This window comes from Mobula hypostoma, chromosome 26 (assembly GCF_963921235.1).
Source record: "Mobula hypostoma chromosome 26, sMobHyp1.1, whole genome shotgun sequence".
Taxonomy (NCBI): Eukaryota; Metazoa; Chordata; class Chondrichthyes; order Myliobatiformes; family Myliobatidae; genus Mobula; species Mobula hypostoma.
In genome coordinates, this window is record NC_086122.1 from 16,283,959 (window position 1) to 16,311,739 (window position 27,781).

Below are 27,781 nucleotides of genomic sequence, written 5' to 3' on the forward strand. Positions count from 1 at the left end.
GCTTTAATTAGTACATAATAAATTATTAGTTTAGTGACTAAATGTGGACATCGTTTATGAATGAGTCAGATGGATAGGTAGCTCAGTTGATACATCTATTTTCTGAAAGTGTCAACTGGGTAGCTGTTTGTGGTTTCCCAAGACAGAAAGAGAACTGGGCATTAAAAGGGTCATTGTTTCTTGTACCATTGACTTTACAGGTTATGCCAATTACTTCTTGTAGAATTAATATCAAAGAATATGATTGTTAATTTAAACAGAAAGCCCAGCTTATGCCCTAGCCTGAATATAATCTTTACCACTAGAAATACTTGTAGACGTTTGTGTTGGGGAAGCATAAACGATTTTAATTGAGGTTTTGAAAGGGTTGCGAATCAAGGATATTAGAGAATGGCATTTGTTAATTGATTTTAGAATGATTGAAAACACAGTGTTATTCAAAATCAGCTAGCACACTCAAAATGTACAAAGGTGGTGGGCACATTTTCTCTTCACGGTTGCTGACAAGCCTGCTGAGTATTTCCAGCAATTTACTATTTCTCATTAACTGGTCTGGTCTATCCACGCATAGATCTTACTTCGAAGTGACCTGTCAAGTTTGATAACATAGTGTTATCAGGGTCGGGCACAAAAAAATGCAAAGAAACCAAAGTAATTGAAACTTCTCCTAGAAGTCAAATGTTCTACAATCAAAACAAAATACATTTTCTCCTGTGCTTGTAGGACCATAAGACGTAGGATCAGAATTGGGCCATTTGATCTATTGAGTTGCTCTGCCGTTTGAACATAGCTGATTTATTTTTCTTCTGAACCCCATTCTCCTGCCTTTTCCAATAACCTTTGACATCCGCACTAATGAAGAACCTATCAACCTCAGGTTTAAATGCAATCATTGGCTTGCCTTTCACAACCAGCTATGGCAATGAATTCCTTAGATTTACCACCCCCTGTCCAAAGAAATTCCCCATCATCTCTGTTCACGAAGGACCTTCTTCTGTTCTGAGGCTGTGTCATCTAGTCCTAGATTCTCCTATGAATGAAACCATTCCTTCCACGTCCACTTCTAGACCTTTCAATATTTGATAGATTTCAATGAGATCACCTCTCATTCTTATAAACTCCAGTGAATACAGGCCCAGAGTCATCAATTGCTATTCATACATTAACTCTTTCATTTCCAAGATCATCCTTGTAAACCTCTTCTGGACCTTCTCCATTGCCATCACATCCTTTCTTTGATACGAGGCCAAAACTACTCGCAATAGTGCAAATGTGGTTCAACCAATGCCTTATAAAGCTTCAGAATTATATCCTTGCTTATATGCTCTAGTCCTCTTGAAATGAATGTCATTGTTGTTTTTGCCTTCCTTACTACCACCTCAAGTTGACTTTTAGGAAATCCTGCATTAAGGCATCCAAGTCCCTTTGCAGCTTCGATTTCTGATTTTGCTCTCTCTTTAGAAAATAGTCTTTATTCTTTCTATCAAAGTGCATAATCATACATTTCCCTATACTGCATTCCATCTGCCACTTCATTGCCCATTCTCCCAATTTATCTAAGTCCTTCTGCAGTCTACCTTCTTCATCAACACTACCTGCAAACCTGGCCATCACTTCCACTGTCCAAATCATTAAACATATAATGTAAAAATACTGACCACTGCTGAACACCAATAGTCACCAGCAACCAACCAGGAAAGGCCCCTTTATTCTAGAAGCCCCCTCTATTCTTTGCCTTCTGACAGTTAGTCAATCTTCTGTTCATGCTCTCTTAGCAGACTCATGTGCAGCACCTTGTCAAAGTCCTTCTGAAAATCCAAGTAGAAAAGGTCGACTGACTGCCTATTATTTCTTCCAATAAAATCAAACATATTTCATGATTTGAAAAAATAACTGATCAAACAATCTCTTTCACCATGTAGCCCAACTATTGGCTAGAACTTTTTCATAAGCTAAGTAGCACTATCACCAGTAGGTGGCAAGAATGCTCCAAGGTCCACAACACTTTTACACTACAATACACTGATGATACTTTTTCAGCCTCTGAAATGAAGGCCAATTAGCTGAGGCACAAACACAGAAGATTCTGCAAACTTTGGAAATCCAGAGCCACAACACAACAGATTCTGCAGATGCAGGAAATACAGAGCAACAGACAAAATGCTGGAGGAACTCTCATCCAAGCGAATTATCGGCCAATGTTGGGCTCCAACTTTTTCCCTGTTCTGTCACACAGTTTACTTCAGAATCAGATTCAGATTTATTATCACTGTCATACATGATGTGAAATCTGTGGCAGCAATGTCTGTGAGTCCAGAAGTCTACAGGAGGCTGGAGGCCCGAAGGCAGCCTATCCTGGAGCTGGGGCCTGTCTGCATGTGTGAGTGGGCAGGTGAGAGGAAATGAGCTTGTTTTGCTTTGTTTCTTGCGTTATCCTGCTGCACATCATCGACATGGTGTTTTGGTGTTGGAAAGTTTGGCGACAATGGTGGGCTGCCCCCAGTATATTCTTCGGTTGTGTTGGTGGTTCATACAAACGATGTGTTTCACTGTATGTTCTGATGAACATGATAAGTAAATTAATCTGAATACAGTGTAAACGTTTGAAATTAAATATATTTTTACTTCTGCATGAATGTCAATTAAGAATTTGAAAGTTAAATTTTGAAGCTTAAAATCTCAAATTTCACAATTGTACTAATCCAAGGTAAGTGGTGTTATGTTCTGTACCTCCAGAAACTAATAGAAAGCAAAATACAGGAGCCTTTTATTAAGTGAGGCACTCACATCACATATGACATGGTGGCTTGATGACGTATGCCATTCACATACTTCTTACATATAACCCATAATGAATTATGTAAACAGAGAATGCTTAATCAAACAATATATTTACAATATTACACAAAGATCACTGAAATATTAAACACACTACACTTGACAAAATACTATATGATACAACTACTATATAGACATCCACAGCATAATAAATTTAAAATTGTCCCATTCAGGCCTAAAGATTTAATCGCTGTGGGGGATTTCTTACTCTTCTGGGATAACATATTTCCTGACTAGGGGGAGGGAGGTCATTCTGCTTGGTAGGTGAGTCTTGTGGCTGTGAAACAATCTCAGTATCTAGGGCTGCCTCCATGGTGATTGTGGGAGTTGACTCTGGGACCGCAGGAAATGGTTCTGACAGATCTAGACACCTTTCTTCTCTAACAATTGACCCTGCTATCCCCAATTGATCGATGTACTGTCTCCAGATGAGGTCGGCCGCAATCTCCGCTGTGTAGGAGAATGATCCAGCACTGTCCTTAATCTTTCCAAGCAGCCATTTTTGTTCATCTCCATAGTCCCTCACCAGGACTGTTTGTCTAGGAGTGAAACTTTGAACCACTTTGTTTAAGGAACCCTCAATTTGTCTCAGGTGTTTGTCCTACAGATTCCTTCCGAGATTAGGTTTGACAAGATCCAAGCATGAGCACAAGAGATGATCCAAGAATGGCATAGCTGGTGAGCTGCTGGTTGCAGTGTGCTGTGTCACAAAAGAGGAAATTGGTGAGCTTCTGATTCACTGTAGAATATTCTGCTGACATTACTCGCGGAGCGTTCTTTTGACTTTGGACAAACCTTTCTGCCAAGTCATTTGTAGCCATTTGAGAAGTAATATGTCCCATTCAATTCATTTTCAGGAATGACTGAAACTGTGTTCCATTTTCAATGACTAAGTGTACTGGAACACCAGCCCTTGAGAAGAGGCTTCTCAATGCACCAATAGTGTGCGGGGCAGCTGTGGAAGCTATTGGGAACACATCTGGCTACTTTGTACCACCAGGAAATTTGTGCCCATGAATGGTGTGGCAAAATCCACAAAAATCCTCTGCCAGGGCAATGAAGGCCAGTTCCAGAGATGGAGAATCACTGCTCTTGGTATCTTCAGGACATGTTGGCAACCCGGATTAGTGCATGGCAAGCTGCTTGATCTGCTCTGTCCCAGGACACCAGACAAAGCTTTGAGCCAACACTCTCATTTTCACCAAGCCTAGAGGACCAGCATGTAACTCCTTTAACACTTCAGCTCTCAGCTTCAATGGTACAACAACTCTCAATCCCCACATAAGGCGACCCTGTCAAGGGCAAGTTCATCCTGGCATTCGTAAAAATAGGGGAAGTAGAATTTCTGCTGCACATTCCAGCCATTTTAGGTTGCCGTGTAAACCTGAGACAGTGTGGGGTCTTCTCTGGTTTCCCTTCTCTGCTGTAATTGGGAGGCTTTCAATCTGTATGTCAAAAGGAGTGTCCACATCTGAAAATTTTTCAGGTATTTCCTTTGTTACGTACCCCGTAACTGGGTTGCCAAACCAGCAGAAATGGATCACTCAGTTGGAGTCTGGAGTACTAGAACTAAGAAAGTTTTATTAAAGAAACAAGCAAAACAGTAATCGAAAGGATAATAAATGCAACAGTTCAACAATGATAACCACACATGTGCACAGAATTAAGATAACAGCATCAATCAAGCTCTATCGTTGTCTAGGGGTAAATGACCAAATTTCAAAGTGACTCAAAGTTCAGTTCGCAGTAATCGTTGCCATGGCGATGGACAACGTGGGGGAAGAGAGAGAGAGAGAACAGGAACAACTGATCATTCAGACACGGCTTCACTCACAGACCGGCGATATGGCTCACAAGCAGCTTTTGGGCGGGTCCTTGGTGATGTCACCTGAGGTCACCGACTGTGACCCCTCCTCCAGATGCGGTCGATCCTCTGCAGTGAACCCGGCACCCAGGCAAGGGCGGACACACACCGGGTTCCCGCTGATCGTACCTTTCCACCCTGGTCGTTGTCTGATACTTCTCACCCACTCGTGAGAGGCGCACCGATTCCAGGGTCTCGTTACCTCGGGTGGCGTGTGTGTCTGTCTTAGCGAACCTGTCCCTTTTCATCCCCCTGCTGGGGTATCGCCTGTCCATCACTTCAAACAGTTCAGGGTTCAAAGGGGGAGCCGCTCCAGACAGCTCTCTCTCTCCCACGTCCCTTCATTACACATCTCCAGACGCTGCTCCATTGTTCCTTATCTCTCCTTCCCCTGAGGGCAGGTGGCAGACCAACTGCTGATGTCACTGATGCTAACCCAGGCCAGCAAACATCTTAATTTTATGTGTATTCTCGTAACACCTTTTCCAAAGGTAAACAGGACAATCGAACAGCATTTTCAACATTAGTTGTCCTCTTGAATTTTATCCTGTAATTGCGTCCTCCAAGAAACAGAGCCCATCTCTGCATTTGTGCTGCTGCTGTTGGTGGAACACCCTTCTTGTGGATTGAAAATGGACACTAGTGGTTGATGATCAGTAATGAAGGTAAGCTCTCTCCCATACAAGTACTGGTTGTAACGCTTTATACTGCAAATCAGGCACAAGGCCTCTCTGGCAATCTCTGTGTAATTTTTCTCTGCAGTGGTTAGGGAACATGATGCAAACACAGTGCGGTATTCAATTCCCTCACTCATAGCATGTGACATGACTGCACCTATCCCAAAAGGCAAGACATCATAGGCAAGCTTCACTGGATCATAATGTGTGAGTATAATACCTGAAGTCACTATTTCCTTTGCCTTTTGGAAAGTCGCCTCTCACTGCTTTGTCCATTGCAATTTTTTCACAATTTGTGAGTAATGAGTTCAAGGGTGGAGCACACTAGCCAGGATTGGCAGGAACCTATTATAGTAATTGATGAATCCCAACAAAGGCTGCAACTGCGATACAGTCTTTGTCCTTGGGGCATCCACTAGTGCTTGAATTTTTTCAGCACACTTGTGTAATTCTTGAGTGTCAATGGTGTGACCACAATAAGTGGTGTTTGATTTAAAGAATTCACACTTGTTGCGTTGTGCTCTGAGTCTATAATCATCTAATGTTTTTAATGCTGTCTTCAGATTTTGGAGATCTTCCTTGTCATCCTTATCAGTAACACCGAGTGTTTGGGTAGCCTTGCAGTACCTGGTCCATAGATTTCTGCCAGAGTGCAGGTGCAGATGCTACTCCAAAAATAAGCCAATTGGAGTGATAAAGCTCTTTGTGAGAGATAATTGTAAGAAGCACGTTGGACTCTTCTTCTGTCTCCATCTGTAGGTAGGCCTCAACTTCGTTGAAGTTTTTCCCTCCAGTAAGGTTTGCAAAGATATCCACTATCCTGGGCTGAAGGTATTGATTTCCTTTCCACACTAGGTTGATGCTGACTTAAAATCACCACAGATCCTGAAAGGTCTTGGCTACTGGGACCACTGGCATGGCCTATGGGCTCCACTCTACCTTGGAAAGAATTCCTTCAGCTTCCAAGCAATCTAGCTCACTGGCTACTTTATCATGGGTTGTATAATGAACTGGACTGACTTGGTAAAACTTGGGTGTGGTAATTTACCCCTGATATTTTTAAGTTTTCCAATGCCATTTCTATATACTGCCGTGAAATCATCCAGCACCTTAATTTGCTTTCCATAGCTGGGAATGTGGCATGCAGATAGTGGGTGAATTGCCAATCAAGTCCAATGTGCTGTGTTTGTTGTTGTATTTCACTGCTATGAAAGTCAATCCCATAAGATTTGTTTTGTTCTCCAGTATAGTTCTTAGTTCGATATCTGCAGGCTTCAGTTCAGTATCTTTGAAATGCTGTTCAAACACATTTTGTGGAATGACTGAAACAGCTGAGCCAGTGTCCAATTCCATTATAATTAATTTGCCATTCACTTCTGGTATAAGCCATATTGCTTGTCCTTTATTAGTTTTCTTACTGTAAATCTCAAGGCTAATCAGTCCTGTGTCACTCACATCATTAGCAGATTTTCATCAATACTTTGCAGATTTGTGCTCTTCTTGAAACTACAACTTGATTTTTTAATCTATTTCTCTTCCATGTGTGGTCCATTTATTTTTGCCTGCCCAACATGAGTTTGTATATGTCCTACTTTGTTGCATTTTCTGCAAGTTTTGCCTTTAAACTTGCATCAGTCTGATGTACGTGAGCTCTTGCCACAATGTGGTTTGGCCAAGCAGGTTTCCATTTAGACATTGTAATGTTGTTCACACTCACTTTCCTTCCCGACCGCAACTCAACTGCATATCTGGCTGCTGTTTCCCTTGATACAGTGACTTCAACTGCTCTTTTAAATGTGAGTTTTGCTTCAGTTAGGAGTAGTTTTTGAATGCTTTCCTGTAAGGTTCCACAAACTAAACTATCTCTTAGTCCCACTAAGGTCATCACTGAAGTGATGATGGTCAGACAATTTCTTCACCCCAGCCACATAAATAGAAATGGACCGCCCCTCCTTTTGATTCCACTTATGAAACTTAAAGTGATCTGCAATCAACAATGGTTTTGGCTCGAAATGTTCCTTTATTACGTTTACGATATCATCTAAGCTTATTTCTGCTGGTTTGGTTGGAGCAGTTAAACTTTAAAGCAAACTGTATTCTTTTCCACCCATTGCACTCAGCAACACTGGTACTTGGTTTTCCTTGGCAATTTGCTTCAAAATACTTTTCAATTCATTCTGAACACATCATCCAGTTATCTGTTGTGCAATCAAATATGTCTATCTTTCCAATGTAATTTGTATCCTGCTTTTTAAAATTTATCATCACCTGGTACTGTTTTGAACCCACATCCGTGCTTATTGCTTGTTAATTTTTGCATAACTTGTATGTCTTTCTCTCCCCTTCCAAAAAAAAGTGCTGCAACAACAGGCAGGTAGTCATGTTGGTTTCATTTTAAAACATCCTTATCACCACTGTTATGTTTGTAACTCCAGAAACTAATCGAAAGAAAAACACAGAAGCGGGGATTCTTATCACAAACAAGAGAAAATCTGCAGATGCTGGAAATGCAAGCAACACACACAAAATGCTGAAGAAACTCAGCAGGCCGGGAGCATCGAATGAAAAGAGTAAACAGTCAACGTTTTGACCTGAAACATTGACTGTCCTTTTTCCACAGGTGCCGCCTGGCTGCTGAGTTCCTCCAGTATTTCGTGTGTGTAGCCGGTATTCTTGTCTACTTACTTTTTCTTTCCCTTTATTTCCCCCCAGTGAGGTGCTTATATGACATATTACCGTAATGACATATGCCATTCACATACTTTTTACATATAACCCATAATAAATTATATAAACAAAAATGCTTAATCAAACAATATATTGACAATATTACTAACATTAAATTAAAATGGGTAAATTATTTATTTGAATTTGAAAAGTGGGATCCTTGAGGAAATATCAGAGTACATCATCCACAATTTTTCAGATTGAGCACATATGGAATTCTGGGCACAATTTACAATTAAGGTCTGCTTTCCCCAGTGTTCTGTTAAGTTTTCATCAAACATTAAATCAAGGAACAACACAAATGTCAACTACATAAGAATTTCCTTAAATATTTGGATGACTTTGTCTATTCAATGGTATTATTAAAGCTGAAATTGCATTTAATTTTACACACACATAGAAATCAAGATCAACTGTATTTCAAATAACTTAAAATTACTTTTAACATAACTATTTAATATTTCCATTAGCTTACAATTTTCTAATTTTTAAAGATTTTAGGAAGGTGTTTTAGTCCCTTGCAGAAAGTTAAGAGAAAATAACATTCATGATCTTTAAAAGGTGTTCCTCTTGGATTATTTTCTCTTAACCTCAAGATCCCCACCACCTGCATCAACTTCAAAGGATAATCACCTGTCATTACCACCATCACCATCTCCAGTCTAGTGCCACCATCAAACACATCTCCCCTTTTCAGAATGCCAAAGCATCTTCTCATTTGCTTCCAATACACTGGTCCTGCTAACATATATTTTCACTATTGCTGGCAGCCCATTCCAGTCATCTCTGTATAAAGAGTGTCCCATATTTCTCCTTTAGGAGGGAGACCATCAAAAACACGCACATTATTATTTTGTCAGCAATTTATCAAGTGTTTTTATTTCAATAACTCAACCAAACAGGGTGCCCCTCCATTAATAAACTTAAAATTCTCAGTTTGCATAGAGTCTCAGAGTAATAAAAATAAAAAGAAAATGCTGGAAATACTCCACAGGTCAAGCAGCATCTAAGGGAAGAGTAACAGAACTGATGTTTCAGGTTTATGACCACTCGGGAAAAAATATTATTCTAAAAATAAAATTTCATAGTGAACATCACAACAAGCTATAGAAATAAGTAACGTACATGGGCAAGTCCATCATAGGTAAAGCCCTCCCTACCACTGAGAACATCTACATGGAGCACCATCACAGGAAAGCAGAATCTATCAAGTACCCCCTGATGATCCAGGCTATGCTCTTTTTTTGCTGCTGCCATCAGAATGGGGTTACAGAACCCACAACACCAGGGTCAGGAATAGTCATTACCCCTCTACCATCAGGCTTTTGAACCAGAGGGGATAACTTCACTCACCTCATCACTGAACTGTTCCCACAACCTATGGCCTCACTTTCGAGGACTCTTCATCTCATGTTCTTTATATTTATTGCTTACGTTATTTTTGTTCTCATTCATTTTGTATTTGCAGTTCGTTGTTTTTTTTTCATAAATGCGCATTGGTTTTTGTCTGCCCTGTTTAGTGTAGCCTCTCATTGATCCTATTGTGTTACTTCGAACCTTGAATCAGTTTTCAGGTGTGATGGCTCCTAGTTATGCCAGGAATGATTTACCTTGTTCAAAGACCTTAGAGGAGAAAGCTTGCAATAAGAAACATTAAGACTGTCCAATTAAAAGCAAAATGAGCTGAACTTTTTTTTACATCTCAGAACGCTGGGCACCATTACACCTGAAAAATGGATGTGGAGGCTAAAGTGGAAATGTGATTATCACATGTAGCTAGTTGATTTTATAAACGCTGAGCTGTTCATTGGAATCAGTTTAAAAAGTTCAATCTAAGATGCTGCAGGCCTGTTTCCCTTGTTTGGTGGTGCAACAGGCAGTGTGGGATCTGCACAGACTCGGTTGTAGCAAGGACCAGACTTCAAGCCACAGGGTTGCCTGCTGTGCGGTCCAGGAGAGAAATGCCAGAGGTGGGACAGCGTGGCATCCTTGCTCAGTTGGGGACTGTCCTTTCCCATTACTGCTGCCCTCCAGTGTTCAATTGGTGGAATGACATGCTGGATCGCAGTGGATGTGCAATGCCAGTATACAATTTGCGGCATATGTTGTTCAGTCTTAGACTAAATACAGTATGTTTTTTTTTGGGTTTTTTTTTTGCTGTTTTGAATGTGCTATGTATGTTTTGCACCTTGGCCCTAGAGGAACACTGTTTCTTTCGGCTGTATTCCTGTATGGTTGAATGATAATTCAACTTGAATTTGTTTTTAACAATTTTTAAAGTAAAATTACATTCTTGATAAGGGAGTGAAAGGTTAATAGAGTATAGACAATAGGTGCAGAAGTAGACCATTCAGCCCTTCGAGCCTGCACCACCATTCTGAGATCATAGCTGATCATCTACTATCAATACCCGGTTCCTGCCTTGTTCCCATAACCCTTGATTCCTCTATCCATAAGATACCTATCTAGCTCCTTCTTGAAAGCATCCGGAGAATTGGCCTCCACTGCCTTCTGAGGCAGCGTGTTCCACACCTCCACAACTCTCTGGGAGAAGTTGTTCCTCCTCAACTCTGTCCTAAATGACCTACCCCTTATTCTTAAACCATGCCCTCTGGTACTGGACTCTCCCAGCATCTGGAACATATTTCCTGCCTCTATCTTGTCCAATCCCTTAATAATCTTATATGTCTCAATCAGATCCCCCCTCAATCTCCTTAATTCCAGCGTTTACAAGCCCAGTCTCTCTAACCTCTCTGCGTAAGACAGTCCAGACATCCCAGGAATTAACCTAGTGAACCTACGCTGCACCTCCTCCACAGCCAGGATGTCCTTCCTTAACCCTGGAGACCAAAACTGCACACAATACTCCAGGTGGGTCTCACCAGGGCCCTGTACAAATGCAAAAGGATTTCCTTGCTCTTGTACTCAATTCCCTTTGTAATAAAGGCCAACATTCCATTAGCTTTCTTCACTGCCTGCTGCACTTGCTCATTCACCTTCAGAGACTGATGAACAAGTACTCCTAGATCTCTTTGTATTTCTCCCTTACCTAACTCCACACCGTTCAGATAATAATCTGCCTTCCTGTTCTTGCTCTCAAAGTGAATAACCTCACACTTATTCACATTAAACACCATCTGCCAAGTTCCTGCCCACTCACCCAGCCTATCCAAGTCACCTTGAATTCTCCTAACATCCTCATCACGTCACACTGCCACCCAGCTTAGTATCATCAGCAAACTTGATATTATTCACAATGCCTTCCTCTAAATCATTGATGTAAATTGTAAACAGCTGTGGTCCCAATACCAAGCCCTGTGGCACCCCACTAGTCACCACCTGCCATTCTGAGAAACACCCATTCACTGCTGCCCTTTGCTTTCTATCTGCCAACCAGTTTTCTATCCATGTCAATATCCTCCCCCCAATGCCATGAGCTCTGATTTTACCCACCAATCTCCTATGTGGTACCTTATCAAATGCCTTCTGAAAGTCAAGGTACACCACATCCACTGGATCCCCCGTGTCTATCTTCCTGGTTACATCCTCGAGAAACTCCAATAGATTAGTCAAGCATGATTTGCCCTTGGTAAATCCATGCTGGCTTGGCCCAATCTTATCACTGCTATCAAGATATGCCGCTATTTCATCTTTAATAATGGACTCTAGCATCTTCCCCACTACTGATGTTAGGCTAACAGGGCGATAGTTCTCTGTTTTCTCCCTCCCTCCTTTCTTAAAAAGTGGGATAACATTAGCCATTCGCCAATCCTCAGGAACTGATCCTGAATCTAAGGAACATTGGAAAATGATCACCAATAAATCCGCAATTTCCAGAGCCACCTCCTTTAGTACCCTAGGATGCAGACCATCTGGACCTGGGGATTTGTTAGCCTTCAGTCTCATCAGTCTACTCATCACCGTTTCCTTCCTAAAGTCAATCTGTTTCAGTTCCCCTGTTACCCTATGTCCTTGGCCCATCCATACATCTGGGAGATTGCTTGTGTCTTCCCTAGTGAAGACAGATCCAAAGTACTTATTAAATTCGTCTGCCATTTCTCTGTTTCCCATAACAATTTCTCCCAATTCATTCTTCAAGGGCCCAACATTGTTCCTATCTTCCTTCTCTTCACATACCTAAAAAAACTTTTGCTATCCTCCTTTATATTCCTAGCTAGCTTGCATTCATACCTCATTTTTTTCTCCCCGTATTGCCTTTTTAGTTAAGTTCTGTTGCTCCTTAAAAATTTCCCAATCATTCGTCTTCCCACTCACCTTAGCTCTGTTATACTTTTTTAATGCTATGCTATCTCTGACTTCCTTTGTCAATCATTGTGGCCACTTTCCCCCCTTTGAATCCTTCCTTCTCTGGGGGATGAACTGATTTTGCACCTTGTGCATTATTCCCAAGAATACCTGCCATTGCTGTTCCACTGTCTTTTCTGCTAGGATATCCGACCAGTCAACTTTGGCCAGCTCCTCCCTCATGGCTCCATAGTCTCCTTTGTTCAACTGCAATACTGACACTTCTGATCTGCCCCTTATCCCTCTCAACTTGCAGATAAAAACTTATCATATTATGGTCACTACCACCTAATGGCTCCTTTACTTCAAGATCACTTATCAAATCCGGTTCATTGCACAACACTAAATCCAGAATAGCCTTGTCCCTGGTTGGCTCTCGTACAAGCTGCTCCAAAAATGCATCCCGTAGACACTCTACAAACTCCCTATCCTGGGGTCCAGTACCAACCTGATTTTCCCAGTTCACCTGCATGTTGAAATCCCCCATAACTACTTGCAACATTTCCTTTGCCACATGCCATTGTTAACTCCCTACTCAACTTGCACCCAATATCCATGCCACTGTTTGGGGGCCTGTAGATAACACCTATTAAGGTCTTTTTGCCCCTACTGTTCCTCAGTTCTATCCACACTGACTCTACTTCTCCTGATTCTATGTCCCCCCTTGCAAGGGACTGAATCTCATTCCTCACCATCAGGGCCACCCCACTCCCTCTGCCCACCTTTCTGTCCCTTCGATAGCACATATACCCTTGTACATTCAATTCCCAGGTCTGATCCCCCTGCAGCCATGTCTCCGTTATCCCAACATCATGGTTACCCATTCGCACCTGAACTTCAAGCTCATCCGCCTTATTTCTGACACTTCGTGCATTCAGATATAGAATTTTTAACCCATTTCTCCTCTCTGTTTAAATCGCTGCCTATTGTGCATAACCCAGCTCCCCGAACTCTCACTGGGCTATAGGTGGGAATACAAATCAGGTCAGTCACAAGCTCATTGAATGGAGCAAACATGGTCTGAGTGCTCAACTTCAGCTCAAAACATATATATTTGTACACAGAAATTGTGCTACATGGTTATAAGTCCTTCACAAAGTGTGACTGAAGCCAGGTCAGAAGAAAGGGCTGGTGGTGAAGACCCAGTGGAGGTGGGGAGTGCTGCCGCCAGAGGAAAGGCGAGAAAGTGCGGGTAATGGTCAGGACTTTCGGAGTCTGGCTGATTCGGTGTGGAGTCAGGTGTACAACTTGTCCTTGTGGGATTTCAGTCCAGCACTGGAAACAGTTTCCAGTGGCAATTCCCCAAGTTTCCCTCCTGGATGACATGGACAAACATCCTCCGCAGTACTCCAGCAGGGTGTGTACCTCTTGTCTGGATGTGCCCAGACAAATTTCCAAAGTGGTATGAATCAACTGTGAAATGGTCGTTACTTGACTAGCCTCACTTACCATAATAGAACTTTGCGCCATTAAAGGCTGTGTGGCAGGGATTATCTGAAAAGCACTTTTGACTGCTTTTGGTACCTCTGGCAAGGGCAATTAGTCTAGTCTGGGTCCCACAATTAAGCCTCTTTACAAAGAAAATAATCAAGGCCTATTGTCTCATGGATAATTAAAAAAAAATTGTCCTGGCAACATCCTTGTAAATTTCCTCTGCACTTCAATCTTTTCTGATGCAGCGGCCAGAACTTAACACATTGTTGAAGCTGTGGCCTAATAAGTACACAGTATTAGCAAATCATTACTGTTCTGCCATTCCATGTCCCAGTTAGTATATAAATGCATTTTATTTGCATTTTAAACTGCCTTACCTATTTGTCTTTTCACCTTCACATACCTCAGGATAGCACACTTACTGTATATTCCCTTGCTTTATTAACTCCTCAAATGTTATCTCACTCATGCCTAGATTATATAAAATTTTCTAATTTTTGCTTTAGTCATTCCCAAATTCAAAACCAAGCACCAAAAAGTCATTATACTTAAATTAAAATTCAATACAGCCATTCCTTCCTGCATTGAATGACCATTATATATTTTAAAAAATCTCAGAACTTGTAAAAAAATAATTGTGCTATTCATTTAAAAAGAGAAAGTCTCTTTATTTCAAAGTTATCGTTTCTTTTTACATTTCTGTGATTTGGATGCAGGGCTCTTTTTGTTTTTATTTTTGTTCTTGACATTGTGTGTTTCATAATACCGGACGCCAACCTTCTTTGAGCGCTGCAAACGGTCCAGCCTTCGCCTCTGCAAATATAAAGTCACAAGAATTCAATGAGATGAAAGTTTCTGATAAAACACAATTCACACGCCATCGGCTCTGCTGCCTAGTTAGAATTGGCAGAGCTTATAATGTGCAGTTCAAATGTCTCAGATGATGTGAACGTAGAGGTCAGTGGAGAGGGTACATCATCCCTCTTCATTTACCTTAAAGGCATTTCTTTCTCCCTCATGCATTTATCTGGAGTCTAAATGCTCCTTTGCTATTCACATTAGCTTTTCCTTCTGATATTCCAATATTCTCAATGCCCTTTGGGTACGAAATTTCTCAAGTTCACAACTGTAGTTTTAAATTTAAACTTTTCAAAAACTCTTCTTACAAGTGGAATACTTTCATCATTTGTCCTAATGTTACCACTCAGCCTTCTCTTACCCAGAAGAAAACGGCTTCAGATGATTCAATCTTTTCTGAAGGTTGTAACTCTCAGCTCCCCATACAGAGTTGACATTTTGTTTTTTTTCCCTGCTCTCAACATCCATTTCAAAGTAATGGAAAATACTACAGCACTCTGAAAAATGTTTGTCACATTACTGTACTGCTTAAATAAATTCCAGACCTATGCACTACACCCCTTCAGAAACGAATTGTGTTTGGCTTTAAACTTAAAATTAAAATGCTCACCTTAAAGAACCAGAACACTACTTTTAACGAATTGCATATCTATAACCCCAGATATCTTCAGTATATATTTTGCAGGGGGCAAAGAAAAAAACCTTTCTTGATATTATATGAAACCGGATTGATGAGATAGATCTTTGAAGCCAACATTGACTTGATGGACTGAATGCTTCCTTATTTGTAATGAGAAATTTAATCTTAATTGGACTTTCATTATTCAAGTCTTTGCACTAAAATACATCAATTGCATAGGCAATCATTAATTGTTACATGTCCATTCTACACACTTACTAATATCAGCTGGCATTTTGTTTGCATTCCCTTGATAATTAACTCTCTCAATTTGGTGTATAAGCAAGCTCAAACCATTCGGTTAATCTGATCACAAAAGATTACATTTATAACAGCTTCGTATACAACTTGAAATTGTCTTAAATTAATCAGAATTCTCAATTTTTTTAAAACAAACTCTTTGAGTTACCGTATCTATGTCATGTAAATTAAGAATTTTTATCCCGGGCAAGTTTTTTCTCCCATGGAAGGTTCTTTAGGAGCCGTTACCTTGCTGCACAACCATATTCAATAAAGAGTTACATGCAGGAAAAAACTTGCCTCTTTGGATGAAAGTTTGGGAGCAGGTTCTTCATCCTCTGATTCATTTTGAGCTTTTCTTTTTCTTCTTCTACCACCTGTAGAAAGTTGAACGGTAGCTTTAAAGACACAGCAATTTTTTGAAATAAAGAAAATGAAAAGGAGCTGGATTTCTCTGTATAAGGTAACTATCTTTCACATAATTGACACCAATTTCACAAACCAATTCAAAACGTGCAAGGAAACCATTTAAAACATCGTATATTGGAATCCACAGTTGGTGATACACCCATGCAATGTGAATTTAAAATAGCTAGCAGCATCACTCTTACCATTCAAACCATCTGTGCTGTGCTCAATACTGTATAGTCTTCAAAGTAGCAGCAAACAAACACCACTAGGCATGTACAGTGGAGTTTAATGGTGCACAATGTTTTAAATACATTTGTGCAACACAAATTAAAAAAATACAAAGAAAGCATTTGTGAACTTCACAGAATGAGGGGATGAGGCCTGCTTTGGCATTAGAATCCTGATGTTAGCAGACCCACGCCAGGCAGTGAGTTACCCAAAACTTTCCAGGCTAGATCTTCCACAAGTTTCCCTGTCCATTTCCCTTGCCCCTCATGCTACCACTCCCCCTTTTTCCTGACCCTATTCCTTTTGTTAACTCTACCCAGAACTCCTTAGTCCATCATCCCATTTCTCCTGTCTGCGATTCAACATAACCCAACCATTTCTGCCACCTCCCAGCTCCATAATGGCACACGGACCCTTCTCCCTTCTATCTGTGCTGTTCATATGCACCTTATGTACACTTCCAACATTACCTTTTCTGATGTAATCATTGAAACTAAAATGAAGAACACAACTGAAAGTAATGTCTCCAGAAATGCAACTTAAATAGAAAATTTCCAAACACAAATCTATATTAATCTATTTTGATTGTTTTAAAGATTTTTGCCAGTGCTTTATTTTCACAAAAACAAGGTCTTTACTTACCATTTTCTGTAGATTCCTGTGTCTCATCAGATGTCTTTTGACTTGTTTGTGTGAGTAATTTTGTGGTAAGTCCCTTAGGAATCCTAAAACATTAAAAAATTGGCTTTGGTTTATTATTACTGTCATATGTGCCAAGATGCAGTGAAAATCTTGTCTTGCATATTGCGAAAATAGTATTCCACAGAATAAGTAAATACTTCTACAGACAATATGGAACCAGGATGTCACATTTTAATTTCAATTAAATTGCTGAATGATGTAGGTGTAACCTCCAATAACATCCATTTTAAATTTCATCCAAGTTGGTCATAGAATCAGATATCAGGACATACAACATGGAAACAGAATCTTTGGCCCAAGTAGTCACTGTTAGAAACCTCGAAGCCGTTGACCATGGTAGAACTGTTTGAGTGATAATGTTAACTGTAGTAAAAAGCTAACATGAAACAATTTCCTGCACATGTTTGCTGACCGGGGGGGGGGGGGGGGGAGGAAGAGGGGGGCAAAATGAGAAATTTACCTTATAGCTGAGAATCTCTTTGCTTTTGCTTTATCCAAGAACTTTTTGTATTTTGCAATCTTTTCATCCAAATCCCGCAGTGTCTGTTTTGGCTTGTCCACATATTGGTGATTATTCTCCTGAAGTTTATTTAGTTCAGCACCAGTTGATTCTTTCCCATCACTATCTTCGTTACCCAGCTCTTCCTCCTCTTCTTCAACCAAAATGTCGTCTTCATCTTCAGAAATGTTCACAGGTAGAAGGTCCGCCTCAGAAAATTCAGGCGCCACGTTGATTTTCCCAAAGTTTTGCCTTACGTGTGCAACGATTTGTGGTACTATTGGATTTTCAGCTTTCTCCTGTTCTTTTTCAACAATCACTGTTTCTGACAACTCTTCCACTTGATCAGATTTATTTGGCTCCTTTTCCACTTTTAACACAGCTAATGGCTGGAAAACACAGAAGTGAAATCTATTGAAGAAACCAGGCCTTGTGCATAATTTTGAGCCTCATGTGATCAAGTAATCAAAAAATGTCCTCCAAATATAACAAGTGATTTTTCCACATAACAATTAACATTGAAATAGGCCATGACCAATGAAAACTATTTAAAGTCAAAAGCAGTCCAATTAACAATACTAGTTTCCACTTCTATTGCATAGCTCAGTATTTTTACATGCTACCCAAATGAATTTTATCTAAAACCCAAAAAGGGTGATTGTAAGAGTGTGTATTTCTGTAAACTCTATCCAAAGGTTCCCCAGGCGTACAATGTGCATGTGCAGGCAGGATATTGGATACGAATTGTGAGGTCAATCAGTACACAATGCACAATTCACTCTTGCTGTGTTTGTTTCTGCCCACGTGGTGCCCACAATGGCACAAGTCTAGGATGCCAGGGCAACCAGTTAAAACTTGCATCCGCCTTAATTAAAAGGCTAGGTGTAGTAAGTTGTTTCTGTTCAGGAATACGTTGTTCTTCCTTAGGGACACATACGTTATGTTTACATCTGGAGAAATAGAATTTGTCTTTATGGAGGGACCACTGCACAAGATCAGAGAAAGCTCCAGAGGGCTGTAATCTCTAATCGTGCAGAGGGTTGCCAGCTCCATCATGGGCAGTAACCTCCCCACCAACCACATGTTCAAAATGGTGGCATCCATCATTAAGAACTCCCACTATGCAGGACTTCCCCACTTCTCACTGCTAACATCAGAGATGAGTTACAGGAGGCTGAAGACACGTTTTAGGAACAGCTCTTCCCCTCCATCATCAAATCCTTGGCGCATCTGATTATGACAATCCAGTATGGAAAAGTTGCATTTATTAACTCTGTCATCTCCTGCATATACACTCAGTGGCCACTTTATTAGGGACACTAGTACACCTGGCTGTTAATGAAAATATCTAATCAGCCAAGCATGCGACAGTAACTCAATGCATAAAAGTGTCCATACATGGTCAAAAGGTTCAGACCAAACATCAGAATGGGGAAGAAATGTGATCTAAGTGACCTTGTACTTCGAATGATTGTTGGTGCCAGACAGGGTGGTTCAAGTATCTCAGAAACTGCTGATCCCCTGGGATTTCATGTACAACTGTCTAAGAGCTTACAGAAAATAGTGTGAAAAACAAAAATACATCCATTGTGCAGCAGTTCTGTGGGTAGAGTTCAGAGGAGAATGGCCAGAATGGTTCAAGCTGGCAGGAAGGCGACAGTAACTCAAATAACCAGGAGTTACAATGTGCTAAACAAAAAATCATTACCTGAGAGTCGCCCTCAGCATCTGGTGGTTTAACATAAAAAGGTATTCGCCCTCTTTGCCAATCATTCAAAACCATTTTGGCCACAGTTTGTATGTCAGGTTCTCCACCCTGGAAAACAGTAACAGGTGGTTAAATCGGAAATAAACAAATGACAAAGGAGCACCGACTCATACTGATTTACGAATCTCAGAAATCTGTAACTGTACTGCACTTTCAAAGGTTTCTAAGGCCAACTTCAAACAACAACTGAGCTGTAAGGTAACATCTTACAGATGCTGTTGTTTCACATTTTTATTTTATATTTTTTTAAAACCAAGTTCTTCTGCCCCAAGTTTTAAAATGAACAATAGGCACTTCACTATCTTGTACAAGGAAATCAATCATCACTCCTTTGTAAATTGTTGTAAAGACTTGGAATAGCAATAGGTGAGTTATTTCATTCAAATTCCAAACAACAGAACTCAATCAAAGAAACCACGAGGAATTGCACTTCAGTAAATTCTATATGTAAATGTACAATGTACTGAATAAACACTTAAATTTAATTCAGTTATTTAGTAGTTTAAATAGGAGAAAATTAAGGTAGAATGGAAATGTGTTTTACAAAGTAGAAGATATATAGCTAGCAAATCTCTCATTTAAATGAATGGAGCTGCAGTTTGTAAGTATGAGCTCGCTAGTATAAACACAGTGTCAGATATGAAGTACATTTAGATCCATGTTTCTTTGATCACTGATCCTCACCAGTGTTCAGTGGCATCCAGGAGTGGAGTGGTACATAACAGACTTGTGTTAGATCCACTGGCACTAGATGTCACCATAACAAGGTGCTGGATCGCATTTCCAACCTGTGATACCACTTTAATCAAACTTTGTACAAATACCCAAAGATCTGTTCCTGTACTTCTCAATTTATACTGCCTCTCCTCATGCTTCCCACCGAAATCATTTTTCACCATTGTTTCATTTGCAAATTCCACTATAACTTCTTGTACTATCCCTCATATTTGCACATTTGGAGGTAATGCCTGATACATCCTAGCCCAATTCATCAAAGCATATTTGGAAAAGCAGCTGCCCTACCATCAATAACTGAAGAATTGCACAGTGTATTCTCCTCCAGTCATAAATGATCTTTTGGAAGTTCAAACAAATCAGTGTCTTCATTTCCCTCATCAACCATCTTTATCTTTACATCTGAGAACTATATCAAGATCGGCAAGATTCAACACCATGCTGGGTTTCGACTTCAGGAAGTCTTAGACTTCCAACATTTTGCCATGTATGCACTGAGGTGTAATCAGCTAACCATCAGCAAGTTTCAGGCCAATGGAACATACCATGGGATAAAGTTTCAAAAGTACTGATGAAGTGATGCATCAAACCAGGTCTGAATCTCTTTGCACAGTTTAATGTTGAAACTAGAATTTAAGTGTATAGTGTTCTTTTAGAGATGAAAAAGCCCGAATCAATCACATTCCAAAATCTACATTTCTATGCCCATTCTCGACAGCTGCTTGTGGAAAAATGACAGTCACATCTAATACTGGTTCTCATTATTACAATCCACTAAACATAGATCAGGGCATTTAAAGGGTGTAATGAGGCTTAACATAAATGCAAATATTTCTTTGTTTGTATGGTCCCAGAAGTTTCATGAACAGAAACAGCAGTCAAGCAACCTGTTATGCTAAAGGTACAGTACTCTATACATACTGTTTATAAAGCTGGGGTACCCAAGACTTTTGTTCTTGTTGCCCCTTTCCATGTCTTGTGGCGTATCAGAGAGCCACTTTATCAGTTTTTAAATGAGGCCGAGTTGCTAGCTTGACACTCAACCTGGCACGGATGGAAAGTGTGCAAAGTGCCAGTCGGAGTCGAACCCGGGACCATACCGCTTGCAGTCCGGTGCGGATACACACCACTGGCCAGCTAAATACTTTTGTATAGTATGATACATTGGTTAAGATAGAAAGGTGGTTGGGAAAAAAAAAAACAATACTTAGCTTTGTATTAGCTAAATAGTAGTATTATTTGGTAACTGAGAGGACACAATATACAGTACTGTGCAAAATTCTTAGGCACCCTAGCAATATATATATATATATGTGTCTAAAGCCAACTGGAGTAAAGCAGACTGGGAGACCGCTTTGCTGAACACCTACGCTCTGTCCACCAGAGAAAGCAGGATCTCTCAGTGGCCACACATTTTAATTCCACATCCCATTCCCATTCTGACATGTCTATCCACAGCCTCCTCTACTGTAAAGATGAAAGCCACACTCAGGTTGGAGGAACAACACCTTATATTCTGTCTGGGTAGCCTCCAACCTGATGGCATGAACATCGACTTCTCTAACTTCCGCTAATGCCCCACCTCCCCCTCGTACCCCATGCGTTATTTATTTTTATACACACATTCTTTCTCTCACTCTCCTTTTTCTCCCTCTGTCCCTCTGACTATACCCCTTGCCCATCCTCTGGGTCCCCCCCCCCACTTGTCTTTCTCCCCGGACCTCCTGTCCCATGATCCTCTCATATCCCCTTTGCCAATCACCTGTCCAGCTCTTGGGTCCATCCCTCCCCCTCCTGTCTTCTCCTATCATTTTGGATCTCCCCCTCCCCCTCCCACTTTCAAATCTCTTACTAACTTCCTTCAGTTAGTCCTGACGAAGGGTCTCGGCCTGAAACGTCGACTGTACCTCTTCCTAGAGATGCTGCCTGGCCTGCTGCGTTCACCAGCAACTTTGATGTGTGTTGCTTATATATGTGCCTAAGACTTTTGCACAGTACTGCAGAGACAATGTTTTGTATTCTTTCTCTGTTCTTAGTCTGTCTCGACTAATAGTCAAGATCATAAACTTATGTAACTGTAAGTCACAACAGGAGACAAATGGTATAACTATCAATTAGTACTGTCAGACAGTAAAGGAAAAATAACAAGACTTGAATACTTTCTGGCTCCTGGCCTCTTCATTTCCACTCCTGATTTAGAGTCTCATCCCACAAAGTTGGCCATCTCCTCCACAGATGCTGCCTGACCTGCTAAGTTCCTCCAGCATTTTGTGTATTGCTCAAGATTTCCAGCATTTGCAAAATCACTTGTGGCTAAGAGTTGAAATTGCATCCTGACTGCTGTGGGATAGTGACGGATGTTGCCATGCAGTTAATTTTTAAATTAATTTTTCCTCTTTCAAATCCTTTTGACAGACCATACAAGGCAGCTGGAGAACATCTGTTGTGTGAAGTAACTCTTACACAGCTCTTCAAGCTACATGTTTGCAAAGCTGCAACTCCTTTTCCTGGGCTTCTTGTCAAATTTTCGGTCCAGTGAGTTTTCTTTAAACTATAAAAAGGTGCCATATAAATGGGAATTATTAATCATTAAGGGAAAAACTTGTCAGACCAATCTGTTGAAATTCTTTGAGGAGAAAAACAAGCAGCATAGACAAAGGAGTCAGTGGAAGTTGTTTACTTGGATTTTCAAAAGGCCTTTGATACGGTCACGCACATGAGGGTACTTACCAAGATAAGAGCACGTGGTATTACAGGAAAGATGCTAGTAAGGATGGAAAATTGGCTGACTGGCAGGAGGCAAAGAATAAAAATAAAGGGAGCCTTTCTTGTTGGCCGCCAGTGACGAGAAGTGCTCTTCAGGGTTTCAGTGTTGGAAACTGCTTCTTGTCACATCACATATCAATGATTTGTTGACAGGATTCATGGCTTTGTGGCTAAGTTTCAGATAATACAAGGAGAGGTGGAAGGGAAAGGTAGAGTTGAGGAAGCAGGGAGTCTGCAGAAAGACTTACGACAGACTGGGGAAAATAGGCAAAGAAACAGCAGATGGAATCTAGTGTAGGGAAGTGTATGGTCATGTATTTCGGTAGAAGGAATAAAGGCGCAGACTAATTTCTTTGTGGGGGAGGAAATTCAAAAATCAGAGCTGCAAAGGGATTTGGGTGTCCACGTGCAGGATTCCCTAAAGGTTAACTTACAGGTTGGGTCGTCTGTGAGGAAGGCAAATGCAATATTTGCATTCACTTTGAAAGGACTAGAATATAAAAACAAGGATGCTATACTGAGGCTTTATAAAGCACTGGTCAGAGTACTGTGAGCAGCTTTGGGCCCCTTATCTAAAAAAAGGTGTGCTGGCATTGAAATGGGCCCAGACGAGGTTCACAAAAATTATTCCAGGAATGTAAGGGTTGACGTATGAGGAGCTTTTGGTGGCTCTGGAGTTTAGAAGAATGAAACCTATCGCACACCAAAAGGTCTAGATAGAGTGGATGTGGAGGGGGTGTTTCCTACTGTAAGGGAGTGAAGGACCAGAGGGCACAGTCTCAGAAAAGAGGGATGCCCATTTAGAACACAGATGATAAGGAATTTTCTTTTTAAGCCAGTGGGGAGTGAATCTGTGGAATTCATTGCCACAGTGTGGATGAAGGTCAAGACTTTGAGTATATATAAAGCAGAGTTTGACAGGTTTTTGCGTAATAAAGGCAGCAAAGGTTATGTGGAGAAGGCAGGAGATTGATGTTGAGAAGCATAATAAATCAGCCATGATTGAATGGCAGAGCATACTCGATGGACAGAATGGCCTAATTCTGCTCTTATGCTTATTATTGTTGCACCATTTCTCACAGTTTAGATATACATCAGTTACTTTTCTATGCTAATTAAGTTATGTAATAGCAATAACCTTTGGTTATTTATTCAATTATACAGGACACAATTTTCAAATTCTCTCCTACTCTAGAAAGACTGACATCTTCTGAACCAATATTTTAAGCTGGGTATCGTAAAGTGCATTCTGGAAATAAATTTTGAAAACAGTTTACTTTCAGTACATTTCAAACAGAGATATTGTAATTAAATACTGTATTGTAATCCAATGCTGTAATGAATGTCACCTTCAAAAGCTTTCCAGTTCTGAACGCCAGCTTCTCTAAGAAATCAACTGGATCGCTCCAGCAATCTATTTTGTAGGTCCTGCTGATATATTCTGCTTTAGCTCTTTCCAACACGGCAGCAATATGATCTTCGGGACTTTTGATTTTCTCAACTTGAACCTGTAAAGGAAATAGATAAAGAAATCACTTTTACCAGCTGAGCCTTTTAAAATCATCCATATTGGATTGCTCTTGGTTTCAAAGAGGATCAAAATGGAAAACTCAGAAAACGTTGGTAATCAACTGCAACCTACTCCTGAATAAATTCATATTGATTATATAAATAGCTGGCAGCCAGTAATCTGCAGAACAGTATAAACCATGTATCAAAGCTTTCACCACCAAATACAGTGTAGTACAAAGCTGATGACTTTAAGCAATTAGAAATTATTGTATCAACAAGGGTCAGATGAGAAATGATTGCATTTAATTACTCAGCTGACCTAATTTAAACTTGTTTATAAGAATATGTATTTCATTCTGTTGTACTACGTCTAGAAAAACTTCCAGAATCTGACATTCAGTAATTAGGTTTAATATCACTGCCATATGTCATGAAAAGTGTTTGAGTGGCAGCAGTACAATGCAAAAGATCACTACTTCGGCATTACTACCTTATTATCAGGCAGCTATACAGGAGACTGAAATCTAACCAGTTTGATAAACAACGACAAAACTAAAGCAAAAGCAAATTTACCATTAATGTTCATATCCATACGATGTGCTGTAGGTAAACAATGGACATTTACTGGACACAAATCGCTCCAGATAAGACAGCAGATTTTATGTGTGGTGTACAGGAAGGGCTAATAGTCTTCCTTCAGATGACATGTAGCAATAGCACATACAGCCACAATATGTGAAATATTTGAAGAATATACACAGACTCTGCTTATTTGAGACCCTCCAATGGCTGGGATCCATGTTGTCCATGTAGCAGGCTTCCCCTCTCCACACAGCTGACGAATCCAAAGGAATAGCAGAGATCAATAGTTTGGCACTGGTGGCTTTGTAGGAGTTGTCAGTCAGCGTTGAACAATAAAACTGCCTTTGGGACTCCAGCTCTGGATTCTTCCTTTGGCGGGGGGGGGGGGGGTTTACTCCCAAAGCCTTTCCCATGAGTGGGTATAGCTACAAGGCAGCAGAGGTTTCAGATCAGAGTTTTCCTTTTCGATGCGCTGCCAACCATGGCAGATGAACCCCATCAGCCCAAACTGACTGGTTTTAAGGCAGCGGTCCCCAACCACCGGGCCGCGAGGAAACGATATGCTTTGGTGATATGAGTCAGCTGCACCTTTCCTCATTCCCTGTCACGCCCACTGTTGAGCCATTACGCATGCGAGGTCATTACCCGCGCGTCATCCATGTCAGCGCGGGAAGGAGATCGACTCCTCGAGCTTGCAAATGACGGCAGGCTGGAAAGTATGTTTGACATAACATCTCTGCCGGCATTCTGGATCAAAGTCAAGACTGAATATCGTGAGATAGCCACGAAAACACTGAAAACGTTGCTTCCATTTCCAACATATCTCTGCAATGAATGCAACGAAAACTAAATTGCGGAATAGACTGGGCATAAGGAACCCCGTTCGAGTGTCGCTGTCTCTCGTCACCCTTCAATAGGACCGTCTTGTTGCAGAAAAACAATCCCAGGGCTCCCACTGATTCAGCGATATTGGTGTGTTGCAATGATTTTATATGTTCATACGGAGAAAATATGTGCTGCGTGTTTAATATCCAAAAGATACTTAAAATGTTATGATGCTATTGACTTATATAACTATATAACAATTACAGCATGGAAACAGGCCATCTCTGCCCTTCTAGTCTGTGCTGAACGCTACTCTCACCTAGTCCCACTGACCTGCACTCAGCCCATAACCCTCCATTCCTTTCCTGTCCATATACCTATCCAATTTTTCTTTAAATGATAATATCGAACCTGCCTCTACTACTTCTACTGGAAGTTCGTTCAACATTTACTTCAAGCTCCTTTGATAATTGACTTATCACTATATTCATGCGAGGAAAATGTGCGCTGTGTGTTTAATATTAAATTCGTTAGATAACCCCTTTTAGAAATGAAACTGAGTGTATTAGCTGATTATCATCTATATTACGGTCGTGATTAACACCCCCCCAAGAACAGAATCGCCGAAAACGATTTGTAGAAAAAAATCGTACACGCATGCGCAAGTTTCACATGCGCACTGGTGCCCGTGCAAGGCTTCATGGTCATTGTAGTCTTTTTGGGTAAACCCAGCGTATTTGACAGCTACTCTTGTCCGTTGGCACACCCCACCCCCCCCCCCCACCCCAGTCGGCCGGTTCGCAAGAATATTGTCAATATGAAACCGGTCCACAGTGCAAAAAGGTTGGGGACCCCTGTTTTAAGGCACCAGTAAGCCACCCCTACTCCTCCTGTCAGTAGAAACACTTCCATGGGGCTTAGTAGCTAAGCCACACATGAAGACCAAGAGTTGGACTGTGTATATTGTGCCAAGAGCAAAGTGCGTGCTTTCTATATATCCACACACTAATGACCTTGTGTGTATTTACTGTTGAGCTAAGAAACCAAGCAGTGCTTTTGCCAAAATTTAATTTTTAAATCACGCACTCAACCTCCCTGAATCAGAGTATAGCACGCGCAGAAAAACCCCAATTATAGGTACGCAATAACATATGTAGTACATATTAAATACTAAAACTTGAAACATACACATCCAATATTATCAGTTATGATAAGTGTTTTACTAAGAGTTTCTACTGCTACAGACAGTTCTAGAACTGTAACACAAAGGAAAATGGAGCTCCCATATCAAATATTAACAAAAATCAAATCCTTTACCTTCATTAATCCATTTGATACAATGAGACACAGGCCGTGGGAACCATAGAATATAGAAAACGCAAGAACTAGTATACTTACAAAACACTGACGTACACAAAATGCTGGAGGAATTCAGCAGGCCAAGCAGCACCTATGGAAAAGGGTAAACAGTCGACATTTCAGGCCAAGACCCTTCATCAGGACCTGTTTACTCTTTTCCATGGATGCTACGTGGCCTGCCAAGTTCCTCTAAGCATTTTCTGCTTCCGATCTCCAGCGTCTGCAGATTTTCTCATGTTTGTGTGCTTACAAAAAAACTTACCAGCTGACTGGAACCGTACAAAGCTTCAATCTGGGGGCTTCAGGGCCAATTCAAAAGTAAAGTGCAAGTAACGAGAAATTCATGATTAATTAAAGAGCTGTAATTTTGTTCAGCTTTTTTCTGCCATATATAAAAAGGGAACATTTTGAACTTGGTATTACTTCAAATGGGATAATGAAAAGATGACCTGTTGCATTCCCAGGTAGAAAAGACCATTCTCCTAATTTATCTACCACTGATCTACAATAGGTCACATATATGGAAGTAATCAATGTATACTCTTGTTTTTGGCATTTATTTTATTACTATTAGGTAATGTAATGGATGACAGATGACACATTGTTCATAATAGAAAATGTTCTACATACAGTGGAAAGCAAGAGTTTGGGCACCCCTGGTCAAAATTTCTGTTACTGGGAATAGCGAAGCGAGTAAAATATGACTCCATTTCCAAAAGGCATAAAATTAAAGATGACACATTTTTTTACTATTTTAAGCAAGATTACTTTT

The 27,781-nt window shown here is 40.6% G+C and overlaps 1 protein-coding gene across 1 annotated transcript in view; it reads right to left on the minus strand.

Moving 5' to 3' along the window:
• Positions 1 to 14,492: 14,492 nt before the first annotated feature.
• The window catches only part of gnl2 (G protein nucleolar 2), a 34,283-nt gene continuing 20,994 nt past the window's right edge, over positions 14,493 to 27,781 (minus strand). The window contains exons 11-16 of the mRNA XM_063033972.1: positions 24,081 to 24,239; positions 19,171 to 19,278; positions 17,424 to 17,851; positions 16,904 to 16,986; positions 15,923 to 15,999; positions 14,493 to 14,658 (exon numbers count right to left, since the gene is read on the minus strand). Of these exons, the coding sequence (XP_062890042.1) occupies positions 14,524 to 14,658; positions 15,923 to 15,999; positions 16,904 to 16,986; positions 17,424 to 17,851; positions 19,171 to 19,278; positions 24,081 to 24,239 (990 nt within the window). The 3' untranslated portion in view covers positions 14,493 to 14,523. The remainder of the gene's footprint in view (positions 14,659 to 15,922; positions 16,000 to 16,903; positions 16,987 to 17,423; positions 17,852 to 19,170; positions 19,279 to 24,080; positions 24,240 to 27,781) is intronic.